This window comes from Populus euphratica, unplaced genomic scaffold (assembly GCF_000495115.2).
Source record: "Populus euphratica unplaced genomic scaffold, PopEup_1.0 scaffold411.1, whole genome shotgun sequence".
Taxonomy (NCBI): domain Eukaryota; kingdom Viridiplantae; phylum Streptophyta; class Magnoliopsida; order Malpighiales; family Salicaceae; genus Populus; species Populus euphratica.
Window position 1 is genome coordinate 98,999 of NW_011500297.1, and position 10,289 is coordinate 109,287.

General features: G+C 28.7%; 1 protein-coding gene across 1 annotated transcript; it reads right to left on the reverse strand.

Moving 5' to 3' along the window:
- Positions 1-1,863: 1,863 nt before the first annotated feature.
- Positions 1,864-5,088, reverse strand: LOC105113318 (triacylglycerol lipase 2-like). Its single transcript, XM_011009451.1, has 9 exons — positions 4,449-5,088; positions 4,237-4,347; positions 4,017-4,157; positions 3,813-3,923; positions 3,580-3,723; positions 3,440-3,480; positions 2,601-2,680; positions 2,405-2,500; positions 1,864-2,324 (listed from the first exon to the last, which is right to left on the reverse strand). Exons 1-9 carry the CDS (start codon positions 4,635-4,637, stop codon positions 2,005-2,007), a joined length of 1,233 nt encoding a protein of 410 aa, XP_011007753.1. The 5' UTR covers positions 4,638-5,088; the 3' UTR covers positions 1,864-2,004.
- Positions 5,089-10,289: the final 5,201 nt, after the last annotated feature.

Here is a 10,289-nt window from a genome sequence, read left to right on the forward strand (position 1 = left end):
CTTGCAATTTAAGTTCTTCAAGTCATCAATCAATCCTTTCATTTATGTGATAGGCCTGCATTAAAAATAGACATTTACCATAAATTAAAGGTATCTTATATTATTATATATATTATTATAAAACATGCTTTGGTTAAGGAGTTATTGATACTTCAAGTGCAAAATGATGATATAAAACCATGATAAAAATGCACTTTTAAGTACTAATCACCAACCCATAGCTTTAACAACTATTTCACATTTATTGATTCATATTCTCTAAATTTGAAATAACATACAATGCTAGAGCCTGATGCACTTATTAATTAAGATCTTCGCCTAATATTTCATAATTTCTTTTCATGTAAGGTGATGTTTGGCAACTATTAAAACCAATCCATCCACGTAGATAAGTATATACAATTGGATTTTGAGTACGTAAATAAGATTTGGATCCGATAGTACGGTTTTTCTTCTAGTTTTTTAGAAGACAAGGGTTAGCCATTAATCACAATCTTAAAGATTCATCTTTTGTTAATTTGTTGCATATACATGTATAAATTTTTTTAATCATAAATAAATAAATAAATTTATTTAAATGTTAATTCCAAGGTTGGAACTAAGAAAATCAAGGAAATGAGCAAACATTCAAACAATTGATTTTGAATTTAGGTATTCTAGATATTAGGTGAGATAAATAAAACAACAAAGAGTTAAGTTATTATTATTGTTATCATGTTTATTTAAATCAAATTTAATAATTTAAAAGTCAATAAATATAACAGTCATGTTATTAAAGAATTGTTGTCTAAACATGTAAAAATTAGACAAGTAAGAAAAATATATTTAATTTATAATGATGCAAGATTAAATTCATTATAATAAACTTACAATCATCACATAAAACTAGTGTGATTTAATTTATAATCATGCAAGATTAAATTCATTATAATAAACTTACAACCATCACATAAAACTAGTATGTGTGTGTGTATAATCATACATAAGATTGAAATTAACTCCTATTATGGATATTGAAATGTATATTGAAATAATGCTTAAAGTAAAAATATTTATTTGTTAAAGTTATTAGAATTTGATCAAACTGGATATTTTTGTTATTTTGAAAAATAAATTATTTGTTTTTAAAATTTTATTACTATTTACTTAATGCAAAATAATTTATTTCATTAAGCTTCTAAGAATTCTAATAAATCCTTGTCTTGTTTAGGTGCATTCTAAAATAAAATCCAACGCATTCAAATGAATAATACTCAAAATCACTCTACAATAATTGAATTCATGCTCTAGAGTAGAAAAACTGAGAAGAAGTCCAAGATCAACAAAGGAAGGAAAGTGTTTAGGAAATTTATGAATTACCTTATCACCCCTCTAAAACATCTCTTTATAGAACTCGGAAACCAAAATATTAATTACTCATAATGACTATATCCGTAATTAAAGAAAGAACTTATAAATGTTTATAGTTCATGAATTACTCATAACAATATTTATTCTTCTTGTCACATAATTAATGTATTAATTCATATATTAAGATGTTAAAAGAATTAAAAGAAATTATCAAGCAAATAAAGATTTAATATAAAATATTTTTTATTTGAAATTTTTGTTATTCAAAAGTATTTTTTAGAATGAATTCTCATTCACCTTTAATTGAATTCTACGACATGTTAATGTCTCAATGATAAATTATTGATATTGAATTACAAAATCTAATATGATTTTAACGAGTGAACCCCTATATAATTTTGGCTTTTAAAAGTTTCATTACATTACATGTTTTTATAACTCAATTCCAACAAGAAAATGAGTATTTCAAATTAAAAAAGAATTTCAACTGAACCGGAACTCATCCTAAAAAACGAAAGAAAAAGGAAAGAAACCCAACTGAACAAATTTAAATTCTGATGACACAGAGAAAAAGGCAGCAATGTAATGAAATGACAAATTGACCCCCGCCCCTCCTTTCTTGTGTTTTTTTTCTCTCTATGAGCAGAGAAATTCTTACTGAAGTCTAAAGAAGGCTATGAGAGGATCATACACATCCTGCTTAGCATTCGCAGACATAACATAATCTGCATGAGCATAGTCAACTCTGTACTGCTTGACGAGCTTATCTCCATCATGATCTTTCAGACTATCGAGCAAGAGTTGCACGTCATTAATATCAGAAAGAGCATCTGCTCCTCCATAGCTGAGGAAGAGAGGGAGGTCATTTGGAATGCTTGTCATGTTGTACACTGGAGGACTTGTCTGCCCGTAGTGTTCTCTGTTCTTCTCCTCGTCGTCGTAATCGTACATTGCAATGGTTCCTTCTCTGATCACTACCCACAACTTAAAAATTAATTCCAAACTCGTTTTCAACAAAAAGGAAGAAGTGACCACCTAGCTTAAAAGCACTTACTCTGAGAGATATGGATCATGTTCTTTGTTGCTGTTGATTGAGGCTCGTGGCTGAGAAACACATCCACTATGGAAGAATTCAGGCAGCAATTCTGGCCTGAAAAAATGGTAATAGCATACGGTAACAAGTCAGTAATAGAAATTCAACTGTTTAAAGTCATAGAGATAGCTAATTAGCCAAAAAAAAAAAGTAATACCTGTGAAAGAAGTTAACAGGTCGGTGCAGTCAACACCTGGTTTGTTGCAGATGATCTTAAGCAATTTTACAACAGCTTCCCTGTTTGATTTTGGAAAGGGTTCAGCAGCAAAATAAATAATAGAAAATCGTTCCTGACTAATTAAATTATATTATTTTCTAATGCATTATGTTTAGATAATGCTTGAGATATTTATAAATCTTTTTTTACTAAGTGACGTGGCATTTGTTATACGAAAGGTATTTAACGTGAATCTTATCACATTAATTTAGTGATGCAATAATAATTATAATAGAACGTATTAATCACCAATCATTTGCTGCCACATCATAGGGCAAAGCAATTAGATAATTGTCTGCGTTTCACTATGTATCAGGAAAAAAAATTAATGCAAAAAAAAAAGGAACATACAAGTATTATTAATTTTTTCCTATGATTTTCTCTCTTTTCTCAAATTAAAAATTTTAAAAAATTAATAAAATTTTAAACCAAAATAAAATATCTAAAAATAAAAGAGACTGCAACGAAAGAATAAGAAACATAAGAGGATTAAAAAATTTTGGCGCTCAAATTATAGGGTGAACATGCTATTCTTCCGTATTTTACACATTGGTCCCCAATATTTAAGTTTTGTATTTATATAACAATTTATTATAATTTAGTCATTAATTTAATCACAAAAGGGTGCAATTGTCAAGAAAAAGGTATAATAAAAAATAAGAAGAAGAAGAAGGAGACTGTGGGGCTACAGTGAAAAAAATAATTTAAGTATCTCTAGCATTATCAGTATGTTTAGGAGTGATTGTGGAAAGTCAAAAGAGCAGAGTTCGCAGTATTACCCTCTTGGATCAAATTCATTGAGACCCAACCAGTGTAAGGCCTGTTAAACAAGCATATATATGCAGATCACTGTCAGGAAATTGGATTCTATTATATAATTAGATGCTTGACACATAGAAACAAGAAAATAAGCTTTCACCTCAGCAAGAAAATCTTTGGCAGCGTTTCTTGCAAGCGGAGAGGACATCTGACCAACATAAGCAATTGGACAAAGTAGGGCAGCTGATCTCAATGAATTCACCAGCTGGTTCTTTGAAAAGGCAGCTAGAGCAATCAAAGTTCCCTAGAAAAGAATTCAAAACTTAGTATGAGCAGATTGTTGTTAGCAGAGTCCTCAAAACAACTTAAGCATTAGAAGATATAAAAGTTCACCAGTGAATGTCCAACATAGTGCAGGTTTTGTCCTGCTTGATCATGAACATACTGGAAGGTAGCTGGAAGATCGTATGTGACCAACTCGTCCCAAGTCCAATCCCAATAAGCCTAGAAAACATTTGAGTCGTTGAATCATACAGAACACGAAACAAGTGACAACAGGGAGAACAAAATATTGCTAGAAAGAGGAAGAGATGTTACTGAGTCATCTGGACTGAGGGACACATGGCCGCGACTATATTTGGTTCCCCGAGTGTTGGCAATCCATACATCAAAGCCATTATCAGCCAAGAGGAATGCCAAAGATTGATCTGGAGGTAACAGCAGCCAGGTAATTCCATCCTGCCATAACACCATTGTTTCTTATAATATATATATAATGAATACCAACACTAATCCAGTTTCCAGCAGAATTACTGACCATTAGCAGTCCATGCTGCAACAGAACTGGGGGTCTGTTTCCTCGAGTCCCGCCGGATCGCCCTACTGGGATTCTCTGCAAGCTGAGAATATAGCCATCTTCTGTTGTCACCTGAAACCCAACGGAATTTTACACACTATAAATCATCACTTCAAGTCTTCAACTGATTGCCACATTTACAAAATGAAGAGTGTACGATACAAACAGATTACCGTGTGTTCTTCGCAGATATAATCTTGTGGCTCAATCATTGATGCACAAACGCCATCACCGACTGATGGGGCCAATGCAGCAGCCATGCCATTTTGACTTTTGTCTGAGAACAACTTTGTTCTACTGCTACCAACTGCCAACCCACAGAAAAGAGTCAGCGTAAGTACAAAGGCTAAACTGTTGGCCATGTTCCTATGATATGTTTTCTTTCATGTTTGGCAAATTTTATACTAGCATAATCAAGGATACGAACAGAAAGGAGTATATATTTTGATCACGAGATCTCAAGACAACAATAGTGGTCTAAATAAGGTATCTTATAGAGCCTCTCCTCCTAGAAGTCTTCATCATCTACCTCACAGATGATTTAGAATTCCTAGCTGGCATTAATTATTCCATGTTCATAATATCCTAGATTGCTTCTTACTAAGGGGGTGATCAGAAATATGTGGCAAATATATAAGCCAAAACATGGCAATAAGAATTATATTTGTGCAGGACTTCTTCATTCGTCTCATCAGTAAACTCCGAGGATGCAAGTCCAATGGAATCAGAAAGAACAAAGACCTGTCACCTTCTGTTGACACTTTACAAGGCTCTTTAAATGCCCTACAAGCAATGGATTTCCTAGGCAACTTGCTTATCACCATATCATTGGCGTGTTCTGATTCTGACTCGTTAAGGATATCTAATTACACACCTGCAATTTTATTTTAAGGCAAAAATGCTGCTGCATAATCTTTCATCAGAACTGTCTGATTGGAGGACTTGCGTGTTTGGAGGAATACTAATGCTTTGTTTTGTTTTCGGTGGCCCCTTCCTGCCAAACAACTTACACCATTAGAGATGAAATTGTAAAAAAAACTTCTCACATAAAATGTAATTTATATTATTTGGAGGTGCAAGGCCTTGGGTTTGTACTTGAGTATTTCTGAAGAAATAAGATATTTATGTTTAATTTAATAATAATTAATAAGAGGAAAATAATGCAAAAGAAAGCCTTATGGAGAAAATCTTGCAACGTAAGACAAAATCTTGAACAAAATTGAGAGAAATGAAATATAGAAAAGTGTTCTTGCAAACGTAAGACAAAGTCTTGTACAAAACTATTTTCTAATTTTCCTGTTAGTTGAGGTTTCTATGGCCGTGATCTCCATTTTTTTTTCTAATTATCAATAAAATTATCTCGACCACATTCATATTAAAAAATGGTAAAACTAAAGAAATCCTTGTTCACATTCTTGAGTTTGCCTTACAATTTGTGTGTCCAGTAAGAGCACGCAAAATAGACCCATCACATTTACTAATTAAATCCTGACCAGTTTGGTGAATCGACTTGAAATCTAATTAATTTAATAGTTAAATTAATTTAATTAAAGTAAAAAATTGAGATAAATAAAAAAAAGGCAAAATTTAATTGAATTTTTTTTTAAATGTACTTTTTTTCTAACCAAAGATTTTTTTATATATATTTTTTAGTTTGTTATTATCTTTTTTTCAAAATTTACTGTATAAAAACTAAAATAATATTTTATTTTTTAAAAATAAGATTAAAAGTCCTTTATATATATATATATATATATATATATATTCAAAAAAAATTTCAGTTTAAATACTTAAGCTTAAAATATAATATACTACTATAATATCTTTTTAACGTGAAATAAAAAAAATTAAAATAATTTTTTAAAATTTAATATTTATAAAATGTTTAACTTATATTCAAATAAATTATTTCTTAATATTTTTATATAAAATATTAAAATTTTAAATATATTTTTTAAAATATTTGTAAATTAACTCAAATTAATCTAAATAACTCAAAACCTGATACCTTGACCAGATTAACCTGTAGATCTATGCCCATAATGAAGATTCCAATAGGAAGGGAAAAAAAAGGGAATGAAGAAGTGCTTCAGCAATCAAGAAGGGATTACGAGCAAATGGGGCTCACTTTGATCAGTTGCATTTCAAGAATCAACAGAAATGGACATAAAAAGGTATCCTCTGTTACTTCTTTTCACAATGCATCATTAAAAAAAAAGTCTCCATAAGAAATTACTAATGTGCATCAAAACACAAATTATTATTTATTATAATAGCATAATTATAAATTTATCATTAAAAAAAAACAATGCACTAAATTTTAGGGGTAAACTTGTTTTTTCACTATGACACAATTGTATTATTTAAAATTATATGGGGTCATATTAGTAATTTTATTTTATTTTGTAAAGTAAAATTACTAATTTAACCCTCAAATAAAATATTCTAATACCTATTACTCAAGAATATTTTTGTATTTTTAACTTTTTAGAATAGTATAATTATTTTGAACTCAATTGAAAAAATAATTAAAAAACCAATTTATTACATTGAACTTTAACCCCAGGGTTTCTTTTGTCACTTTAAATTGTTTTTGTTTTTATTGTAATTTTTAAATATACTCAAAGGGTATTATTATAAGCTATATTTATTAAATATAATTAAAAAAAAGTTAGGATTTGGCACCCACAACAATTTCTCCCTCTATTTTTTTACTTAGATTTTCACGTTAACCCCTTAAAAATTCAACATCAGCTCTTGAATTTGTTAGTTTTTTAATTTTTTTATTATAATTTTTTATCTTAAATAAATTATTGAATTTAGTTCTTATTCTTTTAATTGTTATTTTTTTATTAAGAATCATTTTTTCAATTGATTTTATTTTATAATTTCATCCTCTTTACTTTTTTTTTCCTATAAAATTCAATCCCCCTTCTTTTATTGTCAATTTTTCAGCCTTGAAATTTTTTTATTTTATTTCATAAATGACTTTTTTCTTTTATAATTTCACCCTCCTTTATTTTTATTTCCTGTCGAATTTAATCTCTATTTTGTTGATTGTTTTTTTTAATTTTTTCTTTGACAAGTTTCAAAATTTATATTTTTAAATTGGCTTATAATAAACTTTTTTTATTGGACTCGAATCCAAAGTTTCATAAGTTGCGAGTTTTTAAAATATGACTAGGCTCAAGATATTTGCTTGGGTTTACTTGGTTTCTATAAATGTTTTTCAACTTCACCCCAATGATTTTTTGTATTTTTAAAATTTAATTGTTGTTCTTTTAATTATTACTTATTTTATTTGGCATTATTTTTAATTTTCTTTTTAAATTGTATCCTTCTTTGGTTTTTTTTCTATTAAATTTTATCCTTACTCTTTTTTATAGAATTGGTTAACAATTAAACTTCTTAATTAAATTCAAGTCAAAGATTTCACTTATTGTAACTTTAGATATTAGATCAGGTTTAAAAAATTTACTGAGTATGCTTGTTTTTTTTTCCTTTTTATAAACATTTTTTTTTTATCCTTTCTTTTTTTGGTTCTGTTTTGTTATATTTTACGTTTTGATTCTATTAGATTAGTCCTCAACAATTTTTTTCTATTTCAACCCCTATTATTTTTTAACCTATAGATAATCTATCATATCATCCCTGTGATTTTTTAATTTTTTTAAATTTGGTCATCATTTTTTAAATTGCAATTTATTTTGTTTGAAATCATTTTAAAATATATTTTTTTCAAATTTCATTCTCCTCGAGTTTTTTTCTATTAAATTTTATCCTCATTCTTTTTGTTATTTCTTTTCTTTTACAAGTTTTTTTTATTAATATTCTTTACGAGATTTCATCCTTTAAAATTAAATTTGTTAAGAGTTAAGTTATTAATTGAACCCATGTCCAGGATTTCACAAATTACAGGTTTTAGACATTAAACCAATTTTAGAAAGTTCATCTAGGTTTTCTTGTTTTTTTCCTTTTTTTTCCTTTTTTCCTTATTATTATTTTTTTTTTCTTAATTCTTGAGTTTGATTCTATTGGGTTAGCCTTTTATAACTTTTAACAATTTCACCATTTATCATTTTTAATTTATAAATAATCTATTAAATTGTGAATATTTTTCAATTTCATCCCCTATGATTTTTTAATTTTTCAAATTAAGTACTCATTCTTTTAATTATTATTTATTTTGTTTGAAATATTTTTTTTCAAATTTCATCCTCCTTAGCTATTTTTCTCTAAAATTTTATCCTTATTATTTTTGTTGCTTTTTTTTTTCTTTTACAAGTTTTTTTATTAGTATTTTTCAACAATTTCATCTTTTATTAATAGTTTAGTTTCTTTATTGAACTCGGGTCTATGGTTCAACGAGTTGTAAGTTTTTAAAACTAGACTATATTTAGGAGGTTCATCTGGGTTTTTTTAATTTTTTTTTAAGTTGATGTTTTTTTTCTTCTTCTTGAAGTTTTGTTTTTTTTTATTTTTTATGGTTTTTCTTCTATTAGGTTAGTATTAGATTATTTGATAATCCAAATAGGCTTAGGAATAATTTTTTTTATCTTTTTCATTGTTTTTTAATCAAATTATTTTTTTCATATTATTTAAATTATCACTTAATGTTTGGAATTGTAGTTGTGTTGTATTTTAAAGTACTTTCACTTAGAAATGTATCAAGATGAAGTTTTTTTTATTTTAAAAAAAATTATTTTTGATATCAGCACATCAAAACAATTTAAAAATATTTAAAAATTAATTTTAAATAAAAAATTAATTTTTTAAAAAATACATATATGCTGCGTTTCCAAACAGGCCAAAGGCCTCAAGCAACAACTTCTGTTATCTTAGGAATATTGACAAGATGATTGTGTTCCCTCTCAACAGAAGTGCGTACGTTAAAACTCTCTACAAATTTACATCATTGATTGAAATCCCTCATAGCAAGCATATATCTTCCAACTCAACTAAGGTATTTTGCTATTTATTTTGTTCGTGAGCAAGTGCCTCTTGCTTTCATCAACCACTATGCTACTTATTTACAATTCCCTTCTGCAAATAGCAAAACCCCCGTGGATGAGCCATCGAAGAGAGAATCTCCCACACTACTTTCGCCACTGTCCAGAAGGCCATGGAACAAGTTGACAAACTACATCTTATTGAGGGATTATCCAATTTGTATTATTTTCCAAACTAGTAATTAAGAGTATCTAACATCTTGTAGAAAAGGCTAATAATCTGTCTACCTACCATCTATCTATTTGAACTGATTCAGTAGTGGTGCTTTGCGTTATTGGAATTTAAATACACTTGCTCTTAGACACAGATCAAGTTCTTTGTTGGCGCCTAGCCTGGAAGTGTCCACACACTAATTGGGACTCAAGATACACATTCACATTCTAAGTCAGAAAAGAAGATGAACTTACCTGAAGGCAAGTGCTGGTTTGCAAATTGTCAACATGTACAATGCCTGTGAAAGAGGTGAGCAAGTTGCTGCAGTCCACACCTGGTGTTTTGCAGATTTGATTAACAAGTGTCATAGCAGGAATGCTGTTCCATTGGTCAATGAAATTGATAGTCACCACAAGATTGAATAAGATATAATATCTTGGTTTTCTTTTAGACATGACTGGAAATACTGTTTCGAACTGAAAAACACATCATAATTTTGCACTTCGGCCAGTTAAATGGAAAACTTAGGCCAGTTATTTCCCTCCAGAAAAGAAAGCAAGGTTATTCGAATAATTCCAAGTCTAACATTCACTCCATAAGGAAAAATCAATCATGTCATAGTCTGAACATTGTTCTCTTCTAGATTAACTAATCATGTTTCGAATATAGCCTAACGGATATCAATGTTGTTAATGATTCCAAACACTGATAGAACTAGAACCACTTTATTTTTATTTTGTACTTTTTTTGAGTAAAAGACTCATATTGATTCGAACAAAGTCAGATCCGAAATAAACAAAGAGATGCAAGAAAACTCTGAATTCAACAAGTGCCGTGATGATAGAAAAGCA

Bases quoted from the DNA above. Each gene is read 5' to 3' on its own strand.
- LOC105113318 (XM_011009451.1), bottom strand. From the start codon at position 4,637: ATGGCCAACAGTTTAGCCTTTGTACTTACGCTGACTCTTTTCTGTGGG. The intron at 3,924-4,016 runs GTAACATCTCTT...AATGTTTTCTAG, and splicing joins CCCTCAGTCCAGATGACTCA to GCTTATTGGGATTGGACTTG. The intron at 2,501-2,600 runs GTATTACTTTTT...CCATTTTTTCAG, and splicing joins CCTGTTAACTTCTTTCACAG to GCCAGAATTGCTGCCTGAAT.